Genomic DNA, 19,793 nt, shown 5'->3' on the forward strand with positions numbered 1-19,793 from the left:
ATAGGTTCACCACTGCGCAACATGTCACACACTAAAGGTCCAATAGGTTTGCCACTGCGCAAACATGTCTAGATAGATAAAGACTTAATATATGAATGGTTCAAGAAAGGAGTGTATATATATTTGGCCTGGAGAAGTGGTTTATGCCCTGACCGAATGGACGCTTATAATTTCTTCCTGATACCAGTGAAGTGAAAAACTACGAGTCTTCACTGTCCGAGACAGAGTACAAATGTTTCCGACGAGACACTCAATATGTGGTCTCAAGACCGGACTCGAGTACTACAACGCTGCCTACTACTCTATATACTTGGATGGACTAGTCACCTGGTACTTACAGTGCATTAATAAAGTATTCAGACCACATCCCTTTCTACAAATTTTGATTAGTTAAAGCCTAATTCTTAAATGTCTATTTTTTTTACTCGTCAATCTACACACATTACCCCATAATGACAAAGCGATAACAGGTTTAGACATTTTTGCAAATGTATTAAAAACAAACAAATACCTTATTTACATAAGTTTTCAGACCCTTTGCTATGACACTTGAAATTGACCTCCGGTGCATTCTGTTTCCATTGATCAGTTTCTACAAATTGTCTAGAGTCCACCTGTGGTAAATTCAATTGATTGGACAAGATTTGGAAAGGCACACACCTGTCTACATAAGGTCCCACAGTTGACAGTGCATGACAGACCAAAAACCAAGCCATGAGGTCGAAGGAATTGTTCGTAGAGCTCCGATACAGGATTGTGTCGAGGCACAGATCTGAGGAAGGGTACCAAAAAATGTCTGCAACATTGAAGGTCCCCAAGAACACAGTGGCCTCTATCACTCTTAAATGGAAGAAGTTTGGAACCACCAAGATTCTTCCTAGAGCTGGTCACCTGGCCAAACGGCGCAATCGGGGGAGAAGGACCTTGGTCAGGGAGGTGACTAAGAACCCGATGGTCACTGTGACAGAGCTCCAGAGTTCCTCTGTGGCAATGGGAGGACCTTCCAGAAGGACAACCATCTCTGCAGCACTCCACCAATCAGGCCTTCATTGTAGTGGCCAGATGGAAGCCACTCCTCCTCAGTAAAAGGCACATGACAGCCCGCTTGGAGTTTACCAAAATGCACCTAATGTACTCTGACCATGAGAAACGAGATTCTCTGTTCTGATGAAACCAAATCTGAACCTTTTGGCTTGAATGCCAAGCATCACGTCTGGAAGAATCCAAGCACCATCCCTACGGTGAAGCACAGTGGTGGCGGCATCATGCTGTGGGGATGTTTTTCAGCGGCAGGTACTGGGAGACTAGTCAGGATCGAGGGACAGGTGAATAGAGCCAAGTACAGAGAGATCGTTGATGAAAACCTGCTTCAGAGTGCTCAGGACCTCAGACTGGGGTGAAAGGTTCACCTTCCAACAGGACAACGATCCTAAGCACACAGCCAAGACAACGTAGGAGTGGCTTCGGGACAAGACTCAATGTCTTTGAATGGCCCAGCCAGAGCCCGGACTTGACCCGATCAAACATCTCTGGAGAGACCTGAAAATAATAGCTGTGCAGCGACACTCCCCATTCAACCAGATAGAGCTTGAGAGGATCTGCAGAGAAGAATGTGAGCAGCTCCCCAAATACAGGTGTGCCAAGCTTGTAGTGTCATACCCAAGAATACTTGAGGCTGTAACCACTGCCAAAAATGCATCAACAAAAGTATTGAGTAAAGAGTCTCAATACTTACAGTGGCTTGTGTAAGTATTCACCCCCCCTTGGCATTTTTCCTATTTTGTTGCCTTACAACCTGGAAATAAATAGATTTTTGGGGGGTTTGTATAATTTGATTTACACAACAAGCCTACCACTTTGACGATGCAAAATATATTTTATTGTGAAACAAACAAGAAATAAGACAGAAAACTACAAACTTGAGCTTGCATAACTATTCACACCCCCAAAGTCAATACTTTGTAGAATTACAGCTGCAAGTCTCTTGGGGTGTCTCTATAAGCTTGGCACATCTGGCCACTGCTCCCGCTGGTGTACAGCAATCTTTGGTACCACAGATTCTCAATTGGATTGAGGTCTGGGCTTTGACTAGGCCATTCCAAGACATTTACATGTTCCTCCTTAAACCACTCAAGTGTTGCTGTACCAGTATGCTTAGGGTCATTGTCCTGCTGGAAGGTGAGCCTCCGTCCCAGTCTCAAATCTCTGGAAGACTAAAACAGGTTTTCCTCAAAAATGTCCCTGTATTTAGCGCCATCATTCCTTCAATTCTGACCAGTTTTCCAGTCCCTGCCGATGAAACAAATGGATGATGTTCTCGGGGTGATGAGGTGTTGGGTTTGCGCCTGATAAAATAATTCAAATGTTGAAAGATAATGATGAAATAATTCCACTCTGAAACCTTATAATTGTATGAAATTGATTAGAATCATAGAATGATTAATCTGATGTGTGTAGTTGTAGTCAGAATTAGGGAAAAACACACTGTCTGAGCAAAATTCGGTGCCGACCTGGCTAGGCTTCTGAGAGACTTGGGAGAGGACAGGGAGTACTTCTCAAGGTCTCCCTAATCTCGGGGGAATGGAACTGTCGGCTGGGTAGTGATACAGTATGTCCGTAGGACACATGTGTGTGAAGGTATGAAAGCAACATTTTAGTCTCATCTGACCAGAGTACCTTCTTCCATATGTTTGGGGAGTCTCCCACATGCCTTTTGGCAAACACCAAATGGGTTTGCTTATTTGTTTCTTTAAGCAATGGCTTTTCTCTGGCCACTCTTCCATAAAGCCCAGCTCTGGAGTGTACGGCTTAAAGTGGTCCTATGGAGAGATACTCCAATATCCGCTGTGGAGCTTTGCAGCTCCTTCAGGGTTATCTTTGGTCTCTTTGTTGCCCCTCTGATTAATGCCCTCCTTGCCTGGTCCGTGAATTTTGATGGGCGGCCCTCTCGACAGGTTTGTTGTGGTGTCATATTCTTTCCATTTTTAATAATGGATTTAATGGTGCTCCTTGGGATGTTCAAAGTTTTGGATATTTTTTTATAACCCAACACTGATCTGTACTTCTCCACAACTTTGTCCCTGATCTGTTTGGAGAACTCCTTGGTCTTCATGGTGCCGCTTGCTAGGTGGTGCCCCTTGCTTAGTGGTGTTGCAGACTCTGGGGCCTTTCAGAACAGGTGTATATATACTGAGATCATGTGAAGATCATGTGACACTTAAATAAAGTCCACCTGTGTGCAATCTAACTAATTATGGGACTTCTGAAGGTAATTGGTTGCACCAGATCTTATTTAGGGGCTTCATAGCAAAGTTTTTGAAACAAGTTATAGTTTTCATTTCACTTCACCAAGTTGGACTATTTTGTGTTTGTCCATTACATGAAATCCCAATAAAAATACATTTATGTTACAGGTTGTAATGCAACCTAGGGATGAATACTTTTGCAAGGCACTGTATGTAAATGTAATATTTCCGTTTTTTATTTGTAATACATTTGCAAAAATGTAGAAAACAAACATTTTTTTTACAAGTTTTTGCTTTGACATTATGGGGGTAGTGTGTAGATTGATGAAGGAAAAAAACGATGTAATCACTTTTCGAATAAGGCTGCAACGTAACTAAATGTGGAAAAAGTTGAGGGGTCTAAATACTTGCCGAATGCACTGTATATACGTTATAAGTGTCTAACCACCTTATACTCGGAGTGACAGTGTCATGGAAATATTCAGTCAATAATATTTCTCAAATACCAGAGCCTGTGAGTTAGACTATTACAAATTGACTATTACAAAGTAACAAGCCGAGCTGGTCCAAAGATCAACTGATTTTCCAGCCTCGGCACACACTTTTAATTCAGTTTTCAACCTTACGTCACACACATAGTAACTCCTCTTTATGTTAATGATTCATCCCCTCTGGCATTTAGCCACCATTATCTTTTTGCATGGCAATAATTCTAGCTTGGTTTCACATTCCATTGGTGGAGTAACCATAGCAAATGGTACAAGGGTAAAAATTAGGCCATAGCAATGGTACCAAAATAAAACAGACATGCACACTCCCAAGGCAGGTGCATGTCTAATGGTGCTTAAGTAATACAAACCTATGCTCCTAATATACGTCTAATGAACCTCACTGGACTAGGTAATGGCTTCCCTTAGCCTAATGACTAGACACACATATAGAGCGCACTTATTCTGCTTACTACTTATTCTGCTTACTACTCTAAGATGTATAATGTGCACACATGTACTGGAAAATTCCCAATACTAGTTATGTGGTACTCCATATGATCTAAGTGATGGTTCCTTGTTACTTACCAGGTAGGAAAGTCGGTGGCAGTCTGTGGTTACATGGACGATGATGGCGTTCTGGAAGACTTTACACCCACACACCTGGCAGAGGTAGAGGGGGGGCTGGCCGTGACTGTGGCACTCAATGAGTGCACTCAGACCTGGGGGGGGAGGGAGAACTAACAGTGTCACCACAAGGTTTATAGATTTCATATTTCTCAGGGCTTTAACCATAACGTCTAGCTCTGGGAAGAAGGTACAGGACAATCTGTAGGACAACACCTTTATAGTCAACTCTGAATCTCAAAGGACAGTCCAGACCAAAAAGTATCAGCTAATGAGACAAGGCAAGACAAAAACCACAACTTTACAAAAATATTTAGTAGGACATCAGGTTGGAGAGTTCAAAATGTAGCATCGTACAGTTGTTTTTATTTGGTAATCAGGCTGACTAGCATATATTACTTTTGTGGATGTATGCACGTAACATAACTGGCATCGTAGCATCTTTCAACAGACTGTGGGATGCCACCACTAACGAGGAACATTGTTCCGGTCTGCAGATTTTGTCACAACTTTCGTCAACTTCGGATGGATAAATCACAATTTCATAGGTGATCGATATTTAGAATTTCAGAAGGTGAGGGGACATTTGGCCAATAGACTTGCCCGTAACTTGCAAAGAAAATCGTTCTAGTATCTATTCTAAGCAAGTATGTAAGAGTTATTATTATTTTATTTTTTTTGTGTAATTTGTTTAGCCCCTTTTTCTCCTCAATTTTGTGACTACGATCGTCTTATTGCTGCAACTCCCAAACAGGATAGGGACAGGCAAAAGTCGAGTCATGCGTCCTCCGAAACATGACCTGCCAAACTGTTGTTCTTAACACCTGCTTGCTTAACCTGTAAGCCAGCTGCACCAATGTGTTTGTGGAAACTGACGACCGAAGTCAGCCTGCAGGCGCCCGGCCCCCAACAAGGAGTCGCTATAGCGCAATGAGCTAAGTAAACCCCCACAGCCAAACCATTCCCTATCCCGGACGACACTGGGCCAATTGTGCACCACTCTATGGGACTCCCGGTCACGGCCGGTAATGACACAGCCTGGGATCGGGGAAAAAAATTATTGGATATGCTTAAAAATGACAGTATGTTAAACTCCTTTTGGCTTTCAATGTAGTAGAATTTGCAGCATACGTTTGAAGAAGAGAAGCATCTTTTCAGACCCACAGGTGATTGACAACAGCTGATATTAGATAAAAGGACAGGCTGTACCAAAATGAACTAGTGAGAAACAACGCAATTGCAAATTATATGATGCATTCTCATTATAGATAAGCCTAGTATGTTGACATTTGTTGCTTATAACAAATTAAGGTCATATAAACAATATTGCTAATTATACATGACAATGGATTCAGATATTGCTCCTACAGCATCCCATTTGTTTCTATATTTCCCTTTGTCTTAATTACCCACCCTAACTCATCAAGTTTGCTAACTAAACACTAAAAGGTCTGAAAATTGTTACTTATCTTATGCTTTACTTTAAATTGGTAATACCTTAAGATCTAAAACAAATGCTGCTTAAGAGACTCCATGTGTTAGGCTGGCACTTGCAGTAACTGTGTAATGATAGGGCATGGAGAACTGGGGAGGTTAGGGAGGGTTTACAGGGAGGGTTTTCTGGGTGGGAACGACCAATGGGTGAGTTTCCCAGTGGGTCCTGCTTTTTGTTACACATCCATGGGCTTATCAACACTAACGATAACAATTATATCATTAATATAACATTTCTTTCTGAAAAACAATGGCAACACTAGCTGTTCATGTTCCAGCTGTCGTGACATCCGAGCAAGAAACCATATTGATATAGCAATGCTCCAAAAACACACCTGCTCCATTAGGACGCACATAGAAAGCAGAACCATTTGTACAAAATTACTGCTTTTTCATCAGCCCCAAACAAAACTGATTGTGTAATCATAATGATGAATAAGAAGCTCAAAATCACCACATTGGGCGAAGACCAAGAAAGCAGAAACTGACTTTATTACTGTACTGTGTATGCTCCAAATTCATATGATCCTATGTATTTTCATTCTCTGAACAGCATAATGTTACAATTAACTGAATTCCATCTAGATATTGGGACAGGCATGAATGCCATTTTGAACATGCGGGACAAAACTAATAAAACCAAAGTATTCGGCCCCCTTGAACTTTGCGACCTTTTTCCACATTTCAGGCTTCAAACATAAAGATATAAAACTGTATTTTTTTGTGAAGAATCAACAACAAGTGGGACACAATCATGAAGTGGAACGATATTATTGGATATTTCAAACTTTTTTAACAAATCAAAAACTGAAAAATTGGGCGTGCAGGTCTCGACCCCGCCCTGTGCAACTGGGTACTGGACTTCCTGACGGGCCGCCCCCAGGTGGTGAGGGTAGGCAACAACATTTCCACCCCGCTGATCCTCAACACTGGGGCCCCACAATGGTGCGTTCTGAGCCCTCTCCTGTACTCCCTGTTCACCCACGACTGCGTGACCACGCACGCCTCCAACTCAATCATCAAGTTTGCGGACGACACAACAGTGGTAGGCTTGATTACCAACAACGACGAGACGGCCTACAGGGAGGAGGTGAGGGCCCTCGGAGTGTGGTGTCAGGAAAATAACCTCACACTCAACGTCAACAAAACTAAGGAGATGATTGTGGACTTCAGGAAACAGCAGAGGGAACACCCCCCTATCCACATCGATGGAACAGTAGTGGAGAGGGTAGTAAGTTTTAAGTTCCTCGGCGTACACATCACAGACAAACTGAATTGGTCCACCCACACAGACAGCATCGTGAAGAAGGCGCAGCAGCGCCTCTTCAACCTCAGGAGGCTGAAGAAATTTGGCTTGTCACCAAAAGCACTCACAAACTTCTACAGATGCACAATCGAGAGCATCCTGTCGGGCTGTATCACCGCCTGGTACGGCAACTGCTCCGCCCACAACCGTAAGGCCGGCACAACGCATCACCGGGGGCAAACTACCTGCCCTCCAGGACTCCTACACCACCCGATGTCACAGGAAGGCCATAAAGATCATCAAGGACAACAACCACCCGAGCCACTGCCTGTTCACCCCGCTATCATCCAGGAGGCTAGGTCAGTACAGGTGCATCAAAGCTGGGACCGAGAGACTGAAAAACAGCTTCTATCTCAAGGCCATCAGACTGTTAAACAGCCACCACTAACTGAGTGGCTGCTGCCAACACACTGACTCAACTCCAGCCACTTTAATAATGGGAATTGATGGGAAATTCTGTAAAATATATCATTAGCCACTTTAAACAATGCTACCTAATATGTTTACATACCCTACATTATTCATCTCATATGTATATGTATATACTGTACTCTATATCATCTACTGCATCTTTATGTAATACATGTATCACTAGCCACTTTAACTATGCCACTTTGTTTACATACTCATCTCATATGTATATATACTGCACTCAATACCATCTACTGTATCTTGCCTATGCCGCTCTGTACCATCACTCATTCATATATCTTTATGTACATATTCTTTATCCCCTTACACTTGTGTCTATAAGGTAGTAGTTTTGGAATTGTTAGCTAGATTACTTGTTGGTCATTACTGCATTGTCGGAACTAGAAGCACAAGCATTTCGCTACACCCGCATTAACATCTGCTAACCATGTGTATGTGACAAATAAAATTTGATTTGATTTGATGCTTCCCACCTGGCTACCCCTACCCCGGTCAACAGCACTGCACCCCCCACAGCAACTCGCCCAAGCCTTCCCCATTTCTCCTTCTCCCAAATCCAGTCAGCTGAAAAATCTGGACCCCTACAAATCAGCCGGGCTAGACAATCTGGACCCTCTCTTCCTAAAATTATCTGCCGAAATTGTTGCCACCCCTATTACTAACCTCTCTTTCGTGTCGTATGAGATTCCAAAAGATTGGAAAGCAGCTGCGGTCATCCCCCTCTACAAAAGGGGGGGACACTCTTGACCCAAACTGCTACAGACCTATATCTATCCTACCCTGCCTTTCTAAGGACTTCGAAAGCCAAGTCAACAAACAGATTACCGACCATTTCAAATCTCACCATACCCTCTCTGCTATGCAATCTGATTTCAGAGCTGGTCATGGGTGCACCTCAGCCACGCTCTAGGTCCTAAACGACATCTTAACCGCCATCGATAAGAAACATTACTGACATAGAATATGTGGACAACTACACATACCTAGGTGTCTGGTTAGACTGTAAACTCTCCTTCCAGACCCACAGCAAACATCTCCAATCCAAAGTTAAATCTAGAATTGGTAAGTCCCCCCTTATCTCAGCTCGCTGATCAACACAGCATCACCCACCTGTAGCACGCGCTCCAGCAGGTATATCTCTCTGGTCACCCCCAAAACCAATTATTTCTTCATCCAGTTCTCTGCTGCCAATGACTGGAACGAACTACAAAAATATCTGAAACTGGAAACACTTATCTCCCTCACTAGCTTTAAGCACCAGCTGTCAGAGCAGCTCACAGATTACTGCACCTGTACATAGCCCATCTATAATTTAGCCCAAACAACTACCTCTTTCCCTACTGTATTTATTTTATTTATTTTGCTCCTTTGCACCCCATTATTTTTATTTCTACTTTGCACATTCTTCCACTGCAAATCTACCATTCCAGTGTTTTACTTGCAATATTGTATTTACTTTGCCACCACAGCCTTTTTTTTGCCTTTACCTCCCTTATCTCACCTCATTAGCTCACATCATATATAGACTTGTTTCTACTGTATTATTGACTGCATGTTTGTTTTATTCCATGTGTAACTCTGTGTCGTTGTATGTGTTACTGCTTTGCTTTATCTTGGCCAGGTCGCAATTGTAAATGAGAACTTGTTCTCAACTTGCCTACCTGGTTAAATAAAAGGTGGAAAAAAATACACTTCTCAAAAAAATAAAGGGAACACTAAAATAACATATCCTAGATCTGAATGAATGAAGTATTCTTATTAAATACTTTTTTCTTTACATAGTTGAATGTGCTGACAACAAAATCACACAAAAATTATCAATGGAAATCAAATTTATCAACCCATGGAGGTCTGGATTTGGAGTCACACTCAAAATTAAAGTTGAAAACCACACTACAGGCTGATCCAACTTTGATGTAATGTCCTTAAAACAAGTCAAAATGAGGCTCAGTAGTGTGTGTGGCCTCCACGTGCCTGTATGACCTCCCTATAATCCCTGGGCATGCTCCTGATGAGGTGGCGGATGGTCTCCTGAGGGATCTCCTCCCAGACCTGGACTAAAGCATCCGCCAACTCAAAGACAGTCTGTGGTGCAACGTGGCGTTGGTGGATGGAGCGAGACATGATGTCCCAGATGTGCTCAATTGGATTCAGGTCTGGTGAACGGGCGGGTCAGTCCATAGCATCAATGCCTTCCTCGTGAAGGAACTGCTGACACACTCCAGCCACATGAGATCTAGCACAACCCCCACCTGTGGACATCGGGCCCTCATACCACCCTCATGGAGTCTGTTTCTGACCGTTTGAGCAGACACATGCACATTTGTGGCCTGCTGGAGGTCATTTTGCAGGGCTCCGGCAGTGCTCCTCCAGCTCCTCCTTGCACAAAAGCGGAGGTAACGGTCCTGCTGCTGGGTTGTTGCCCTCCTACGGCCTCGTCCACGTCTCCTGATGTACTGGCCTGTCTCCTGGTAGCGCCTCCATGCTCTGTACACTATGCTGACAGACACAGCAAACCTTGCCACAGCTCGCATTGATGTTCCATCCTGGATGAGCTGCACTATCTGAGCCACTTGTGTGGGTTGTAGACTCCGTCTCATGCTACCACTAGAGTGAAAGCACCGCCAGCATTCAAACGTGACCAAAACATCAGCCAGGAAGCATAGGAACTGAGAAGTGGTCTGTGGTTACCACCTGCAGAACCACTCCTTTATTGGGGGTGTCTTGCTAATTGCCTATAATTTCCACCTGTTGTCTATTCCATTTGCACAACAGCATGTGAAATTTATTGTCAATCAGTGTTGCTTCCTAAGTGGACAGTTTGATTTTACAGAAGTGTGATTGACTTGGAGTTACATTGTGTTGTTTAAGTGTTCCCTTTATTTTTTTGAGCAGTGTATATAGCAAGTGTCTGTGGGGTCATATTGCACTTCCTAAGGCTTCCACTAGATGTCAATAGTCTTTAGAACCTTGTTTCAGGATTCTACTGTGAAGTGGGAGAGAATGAGAGCTGATTGAGTCATGGGTCTGCCAAAACACCATGTGCTCAGTCCAGCGCGCGCTAGTGAGAGTTAGCACCGTTCCCTTTCATTTCTAAAGACAAAGGAATTCTCCAGTTGAACCATTAGGATGTTATCATAAATCTTCAATAAAGATTGATTATATACATCGTTTGACATGTTTCTACGAACTGTAATATAACTTTTTTGACTTTGTCTGGACATAAATGATGGACTTTATCGAACAAAAAACTAACATTTATTGTGGAACTGGGATTCCTGGGAGTGCATTCTGACGAAGATCAAAGGTAAGTGACTATTTATAATGCTATTTCTAACTTTTATTGACTCTGTAACATGGCGTTTATCTGTATTGCTTGTTTTGGTGTCAGAGCGCTGTACTCAGATTATTCCATGGTGTGCTTTTTCCGTAAAGCCTTTTTGAAATCTGACACAGCGGTTGCATTAAGGAGAAGTATATCTTTAATTCCATGCATAACAGTTGTATTTTCATCAACATTTATGATGAGTATTTCTGTAAATTGACGTAGCTCTCTGCACTTTCACCAGATGTTTTGGAGAAAAAACATAACGCGCCAATGTAAACAGAGATTTTTGGATATAAATATGAACTTTATCGAACAAAACATACATGTATTGTGTAACATGAAGTCCTATGAGTGCCATCTGATGAAGATCAAAGGTTAGTGTTTAATTTTCTCTCCATTTCTGCTTTTTGTGACTTTTTGTGACTGGAAAAATGGCAGTGTTTTTTGTGACTAGGTACTGACCTAACATAATCGCATGGTATGCTTTTGTCGTAAAGCCTTTTTGAAATCGGACACTGGGGTGGGATTAACAACAAGATTTATCTTTAAAATTGTGTATAATACATGTATGTTTGAGGAATTATAATTATGTTAGAATTTGGCACCCTGCACTTTCACTGGATGTAGGTCAGGTGGGACGTTAGTATCCCACGTACCCTAGAGAGGTTAACAATGATAGCGCCTTGAATCTCTCAATTAATTAGAGACAATTACATCTAATTTAATCAGAGCCTATCAAAAATGTTGGCTCTTAGATGGCAATTACTTCACTCTCTTCCAATTTACCTGCGGATACAGTTACTATTCAAAGTGATAAAGTTAGAATTAAAATCGACAGCGATAATGAATGGTACTAGCGAAGGAGCAATTGAGGCCTGGACAAATACACTTGACTTTGTAAAGAAACAATCTCATTGAAAGCCCAACTCATACCAATAAACAACCTATAAAGCCCAACACATACATACAAATCATATACAGTGCCTTCAGAAAGTATTCACACGCCTTGACTTTGTCCACATTGTAGTGTTACAGCCTGAAATTAAAATGTGTTAAATTGAGATGTTTTTGTCACTGGCCTACACACAATAATACCCCATAATGTCCAAGTGGAATTATGTTTTGGGAAAAAATTCTAATTAATAAAAAACTGAAAAGCTGAAATGTACTGAGTCAAGAATTATTCAACCTCTTTGTTAAGTCTAAATAAACAAGTCACAGTTGTTAATCAAGTTACACGGACTCACTGTGTGCAATAGTGTTTAACATGATTTTGTACACAAACATGATCTCTGTACCCCACACAATTATCTATCTGTAAGGTCCCGCAGTTGAGCAGTGAATTTCGAACACAATCACAAAGACCAGGGATGTTTTCCAATGGATGCCAGGAGAATGCTACCTGCCCTAAAACATAGTGACAACTGTAAAGTTTGGTGGAGGAGGAATAATGGGTCGGGTAGGCCCCTTAGTGCCAGTGAAGGGAAATCTAAACACTACAGCATAAAATGACATTCTAGACGATTCTGTGCTTCCAACTTTGTGGCAACAGTTTGAGGAAGGCCCTTTCCTGTTTCAGCATGGCAATGCCCCCCAATGCACAAGTCGAGGTTCATACATAAATAGTTTGTCGAGAACGGTGTGGAAGAACTTGACTGGCCTGCACAGAGCGCTGACCACAACCCCATCGAACACATTTGGGATGAATTGGAACGCTGACCACGAGCCAAGCCTAAATGGGTGGTGGTTGGACAGAGACATTTTGGATGGGGTTGGGGGAATGGGATGGGAGGTTGTGGGTGGAGGTTCACTCACTTTCATTTATTTTCCTTTACTTACTACATTTTACATAATTTTTTTACTCTGTAATATGATCACAATGATCAATACTTTGTATTCATGTACCTTTTCTGTTTGTTACTTTTGAGCGGCAGCCCACAGGTGAATATAAACTAAATCTGAAATTATATTATTTTCTATATTGTACCTGTAATCCACCACAATATATATTTTCAAGATCCCCCCCAAAAAGTGATCACAAAACCCCCCACGCCATGTCAAGATTATCTCTGCCCTAGACTAGGAGTATCTCTATACACTCAGAACATTTGTGCAGTTTTCATACAGGTTAATATAAAAACATTCATCCACACAATATCAATTGCATACATCACATTCACACACTACAATGCTTTTGACCTAACAACGTTCTGTATTTGATTGCCTTGTTAGATTACAGATATGATACACAGATATGATCCCAATAACGCTATGCCAATAAATTATCTAAAAGAGAGAAGACACAGGTTGCATCAGGCAGTCAAACTAAGGTGATCCCTGGTTATGGTGTGTAACTCTGCATGTTGACATCATCCTTCCCATCTTCTCATCTCTGTTTTCTTACGTTTCGCTCTTCTTTCGTCAGGACTCTTCATCTGCTCAGGTCGGAAGAGGACTTCATGTGAGTAGCTCCTTCACTGATGTCAACATTATCACTGCTTCTTCTACCCATTTCAGCAGGATATTCCTCTAGTCTGCTGTAGCCTCGGAAACCCAGGCTCCTAACAGTCTGTTAGGGGAAGTGACGCCTCAGATAAAATAGTCTACAAGGTGGCGTTTGTTAAAGTCTAGATGGAAACTAGTGAAGGGTTCAGCCTATTAACATGAGAAGGGTCACAGCTGAGGTTAAGAAAAGGGAAGACTAAAACAAAGATAAGTTCAATTAGATAGTTGAAAAATGTATCAAAACTGTCAGGATAGCCAAACTGAAGAGGGAATTTTGGCTTTCCTTTGACCCGTGGTCATATTTTGCACAGGCTTACACAAAACAGGCTTACAAAAACACGCATGCACGACTCCAACACCATCATTAAGTTTGCAGACGACACAACAGTGGTAGGCTTGATCACCGACAACAATGACACAGCCTACAGGGAGGGGTCAGAGACATGGCCGGGTGGTGCCAGAATAACAGCCTATCCCTCAACATAACCAAGACTAAGGAGATGATTGTGGACTACAAGAAAAGGAGGACCGAGTACGCCCCAAATCTCATCGACGGGGCTGTAGTGGAGCAGGTTGAGAGCTTCAAGTTCCTTGGTGTCCACATCAACAACAAACTAGAATGGTCCAAACACACCAAGACAGTCGTGACGAGGGCACGACAAAGCCTATTCCCCCTCAGGAAACTAAAAAGATTTGGCATGGGTCCAGAGATCCTCAAAAAGGTTCTACAGCTGCAACATCGAGAGCATGGTTGCATCACTGCCTGGTACGGTTGCATCACTGCCTGGTACGGCAATTGCTCGGCCTCTGACCGCAAGGCACTAGAGGGTAGTGCGTACGGCCCAGTACATCACTGGGGCTAAGCTGCCTGCAATCCAGGACCTCTACACCAGGCGGTGTCAGAGGAAGGCCCAAAAACTTGTCAAAGACCCCAGCCACCCCAGTCAGACTTCTCTCTACTACCGCATGGCAGGCGGTACTGGAGTGCCAAGTCTAGGACAAAAAGGTTTCTCAACAGTTTTTACCCCCAAGCCATGAGACTCCTGAACAGGTAATCAAATGGCTACCCGGACTATTTGCATTGTGTGTGTGTCCCCCCCCCCCCCCCCCCCCCCAACCCTCCTTTTTACACTGCTGCTACTCTCTGTTTATCATATATGCAGTCACTTTAACTATACATTCATGTACATACTACCTCAATCAGCCTGACTAACCGGTGTCTGTATGTAGCCTCGCTACTGTATATAGCCTGTCTTTTTACTGTTGTTTTATTTCTCTACCTACCCATTGTTCACCGATAACCTTTTTTGAACTATTGGTTAGAGCCTGTAAGTAAGCATTTCACGGTAAGGTCTACACCCGTTGTATTCGGCGCACGTGACAAATAACATTTGATTTGATATAGTGCATACCCACCGTTCTGTGCATAATAACTTGTCAGCGCTAGCTATATCAACCAATCAAGTAACAATCTGGTATGGTAGCCGAGGGAGGATCTCTTAGGGAACTACCCCGTTTTAAAAGTATAAAAAGGCCAGGGACCTCCTGGCTACTCCAACCTCGGCCAAGATGGCGTAGCATTGAAGAGGTGTTTTTCTTCGTCCTCTCGTGTACTTTTGTATTTTTTGTCATTTTTGTATACATTTCAATTTTATTTTCAATCCCTTTTCCATTTTTTATTTGATTATACCTTCCGGTAACCTGCCTCACCCAATGTGATACGGAATCGCTATTATTTTTTTATTTTATAACACATTCAAGAACCACCAGAAGCTAACCAGCTAATTAGCTACACGCTATTTGGTCATTGTTAGCCACTGCTAGCGGTTTTTATCTTCTGCACAGATACCAGCCCTGTTTTTAGCCTGGATAATACTCGCCAGTCTACCAGTATCGGACTGTTTCTCCACTACAACGCCAGATTCCTGCCGTGATCCCTGGACCACTACTTCTGATCTTCACAGCTAGCTAGCACCCACCGTGGCACCTAGTACCGAAGCTATCCCTGAGGCCCACCTCCCGGCCTACTCAGCTGTTCACCCGGACCCCAATCATACACGGCTAGAGCCCAACACTCCACCGGATCCTTGCTGTAAGCTCTGGACCTTGGCACCGGATCACCGCTGCTACAGAGTGGCTAATGCCCTGCCAAGAAGCTAGCACCAGTTAGCCGTGAGCCAGGCGCACCTCCCGGCTAGCAAACTAATTCTTCAATACTTGTTTCGCCATCTGGCTTGGATCCTGTCGACACGGCGCCCCGCCGCACCACCACGACGACTGGTCTGCCGACGAATACTCCAACCACTGTGCCTTCAACCGTCCTCCGTCGGAGCAGATACTCCTACTAGCCCCGGGCTACTAACTTTAAACGCTGTGTCGCCCGCGTGCTAGCATAGAGGCGGCTTCCCTGTTCCATCTACTGCTGCCCCCTGGACACTATGATCACTTGGCTACATAGCTGATGCCTGCTGGACGGTCCATTAATCACGGTACTCCATTCTGTTTATTTAATTTGTATTATTAAAAAAAAAAAAATAATTAAAAATCGGCCCCAGCCGCGAACTCAGGCTCTGTGTGTAGTTAATCCGACCCTCTCTGCCCAGTCATCACCATTTTACCTGCTGTTGTTGTGTTAGCTGATTAGCTGTTGTTGTCTCACCTGTTGTTTTAGCTAGCTCTCCCAATCAACACCTGCGATTACTTTATGCCTCGCTGTAGGCCTCTCTCAAATGTCAATATGCCTTGTATACTGTTGTTCAGGTTAGTTATCATTGTTTTAGTTTACAATGGAGCCCCTAGTTCCACTCTTCATACCTCTGATACCTCCTTTGTCCCACCTCCCACACTTGCGGTGACCTCACCCATTATAACCAGCATGTCCAGAGATACAACCGCTCTTATCATCACCCGGTGCCTGAGCTTACCCCCGCTGTACCCGCACCCCACCGTACCCGTCTGCACATTATGCCTTGAATCTTTTCTACCATGCCCAGAAATCTGCTCCTTTTATTCTTTGTCCCCAACGCTCTAGGCGACCAGTTTTGAAAACCTTTAGCCGCACCCTCATCCTACTCCTCCTCTGTTCCTCGGGTGATGTGGAGGTAAACCCAGGCCCTGCATGTCCTCAGGCACTCTCATTTGTTGACTTCTGTGATCGAAAAAGCCTTGGTTTCATGCATGTCAACATCAGAAGCCTCTGCCACACTCTGCCAACTCTGATGTCCTTGCCGTGTCTGAGTCCTGGCTTAGGAAGGCCACCAAAAATTCTGAGATTTCCATACCCAACTATAACATTTTCCATCAAGATAGAACTGCCAAAGGGGGAGCAGTTAGCCTGCAAAGTAATGTCATACTTTCCAGGTCCATACCCAAACAGTTCGAACTTCTAATTTTAAAAATGAATCTCTCCAGAAATAAGTCTCTCACTGTTGCCGTATGCTACCGACCCCCCTCAGCTCCCAGCTGTGCCCTGAACACCATTTGTGAATTGATCACCCCCCATCTAGCTTCAGAGTTTGTTCTGTTAGGTGACCTAAACTGGGATATGCCTATTAACACCCCGGCAGTCCTACAATCTAAGCTAGATGCCCTCAATCTCACACAAATCATCAATGAACCCACCAGGTACAACCCTAAATCCGTAAACATGGGCACCCTCATAGACATTATCCTGACCAACTTGTCCTCAAAAATAAACCTCCTCTGTCTTCAATCAGGATCTCAGCGATCACTGCCTCATTGCCTGTATCCGCTACGGGTCTGCGGTCAAACGACCACACCTCATCACTGTCAAACGCTCCCTAAAATACTTCTGCGAGCAGGCCTTTCTAATTGACCTGGCCCGGGTATCCTGGAAGGATATTGACCTCATCCCATCAGTTGAGGATGCCTGGTCATTCTTTAAAAGTAACTTCCTCACCATCTTAGATAAGCATGCCCCGTTCAAAAAAATGCAGAACTAAGAACCGATATAGCCCTTGGTTCACTCCAGACCTGACTGCCCTCGACCAGCACATAAACATCCTGTGGCAGACTGCAATAGCATCGAATAGTCCCCGCGATATGCAACTGTTCAGGGAAGTCAGGAACCAATACACACAGTCAGCAAAGGCTAGCTTTTTCAAGCAGAAATTTGCATCCTGTAGCTCTAACTCCAAAAAGTTCTGGGACACTGTAAAGTCCATGGAGAACAAGAGCACCTCCTCCCAGCTGCCCACTGCACTGAGGCTAGGTAACACGGTCACCACCGATAAATCCATGATAATCGAAAACTTCAACAAGCATTTCTCAACGGCTGGCCATGCCTTCCTCCTGGCTACTCCAACCTCGGCGAACAGCTCCTCCCCGCCCGCAGCTACTCGCCCAAGCCTCCCCAGCTTCTCCTTTACCCAAATCCAGATAGCAGATGTTCTGAAAGAGCTGCAAAACCTGGACCCATACATATCAGCTGGGCTTGACAATCTGGACCCTCTATCCGCCGCCATTGTCGCAACCCCTATTACCAGCCTGTTCAACCTCTCTTTCATATCGTCTGAGATCCCTAAGGATTGGAAAGCTGCCGCGGTCATCCCCCCCTTCAAAGGGGGAGACACCCTGGACCCAAACTGTTACAGACCTATATCCATCCTGCCCTGTCTAAGGTCTTCGAAAGCCAAGTTAATAAACAAATCACTGACCATCTCAAATCCCACCGCACCTTCTCCTCTGTGAAATCCGGTTTCCGAGCTGGTCACGGGTGCACCTCAGCAACGCTCAAGGTACTAAACGATATCATAACCGCAATTGATAAAAGACCGTACTGTGCAGCAGTCTTCATCGACCTGGCCAAGGCTTTCGACTCTGTCAAGCACCATATTCTTATCGGCAGACTCAGTAGCCTCGGTTTTTCTAATGACTGCCTTGCCTGGTTCGCCAACTACTTTTCAGATAGAGTTCAGTGTGTCAAATCGGAGGGCATGTTGTCCGGTCCTCTGGCAGTCTCTATGGGGGTACCACAGGGTTCAATTCTCGGGCCGACTATTTTCTCAGTATATATCAATGATGTTGCTCTTGCTGCGGGCGATTCCCTGATCCACCTCTACGCAGACAACACCATTCTGTATACTTCTGGCCCTTCCTTGGACACTGTTTTAACTAACCTCCAGATGGCTTCAATGCCATAACATTCCTTCCGTGGCCTCCAACTGCTCTTAAACGCTAGTAAAACCAAATGCATGCTTTTCAACCGTTTGCTGCCCACACCCGCCTGCCTGACTAGCATCACCACCCTGGATGGTTCCGACTTAGAATATGTGGACATCTATAAATACCTAGGTGTCTGGCTAGACTGTAAACTCTCCTTCCAGACTCATATTAAACATCCCCAATCCAAAATCCAATCTAGAATCGGCTTTCTATTTCGCAACAAAGCCTCCTTCACTCACGCCGCCAAACTTACCCTAGTAAAACTGACTATCCTACAGATCCACGACTTCGGCGATGTAATCTATAAAATAGCTTCCAATACTCTACTCAGAAAACTAGATGCAGTTTATCATAGTGCCATTCGTTTTGTTACTAAAACACCTTATACCACCCACCACAGCGACCTGTATGCTCTAGTTGGCTGGCCCTCGTTACATATTCGTCGCCAGACCCACTGTCTCCAAGTCATCTATAAGCCCATGCTAGATAAAACTCTGCCTTATCTCAGTTCACTGGTCACGATAACAACACCCACCCGTAACACTCGCTCCAGCAGGTATATCTCACGGATCATCCCCAAAGCCAACACCTCATTCGGCCACCTTTCCTTCCAGTTTTCTGCTGCATGTGACTGGAACGAATTGCAAAAATCGCTAAAGTTAGTCTTTTATTTCCCTCACCAACTTTAAACATCTGCTATCTGAGCAGCTAGCCGAGCGCTGCAGCTGTACATAGTCCATCGGTAAATAGCCCACCCAATTTACCTACCTCATCCCCATACGGTTTCTATTGGTTTACTTTTCTGCTCTTTTGCACACCTGTATCTCGACCTGCACATGATCATCTGATCATTTATCACTCCAGTGTTAATCTGCCAAATTGTAATTATACGCTCCTATGGCCTATTTATTGCCTACCTCCTCATGCCTTTTGCACACAATGTATATAGACTTTGTTTTCTACAGTGTTAGTGACTTGTTTAATGTTTACTCCATGTGTAACTCTGTTGTTGTCTGTTCACACTGCTATACTTTATCTTGGCCAGGTCACAGTTGCAAATGAGAACTATTCTCAACTAGCCTACCTGGTTGAATAAAGGTTACATTAAAAAAATGCTGAAGTATGCTTTACTGATTAAGAGCTGCTGAATAAAATTGTCATCCTAAAGGTCTGAGTATTCTTTG

The 19,793-nt window shown here is 43.7% G+C and overlaps 1 protein-coding gene across 11 annotated transcripts in view; it reads right to left on the reverse strand.

The window, feature by feature from the left end:
• The window catches only part of LOC110496850, a 96,615-nt gene that overhangs the window by 44,112 nt on the left and 32,710 nt on the right, over positions 1-19,793 (reverse strand). For all 11 annotated transcript variants that reach the window (XM_036953219.1, XM_036953224.1, XM_036953225.1 and 8 more), the window contains one exon: positions 4,322-4,455. In XM_036953219.1, coding sequence (XP_036809114.1) covers positions 4,322-4,455 — 134 coding nt within the window. The remainder of the gene's footprint in view (positions 1-4,321; positions 4,456-19,793) is intronic.

Source organism: Oncorhynchus mykiss, chromosome 18 (assembly GCF_013265735.2).
Source record: "Oncorhynchus mykiss isolate Arlee chromosome 18, USDA_OmykA_1.1, whole genome shotgun sequence".
Classification (NCBI taxonomy): Eukaryota; Metazoa; Chordata; class Actinopteri; order Salmoniformes; family Salmonidae; genus Oncorhynchus; species Oncorhynchus mykiss.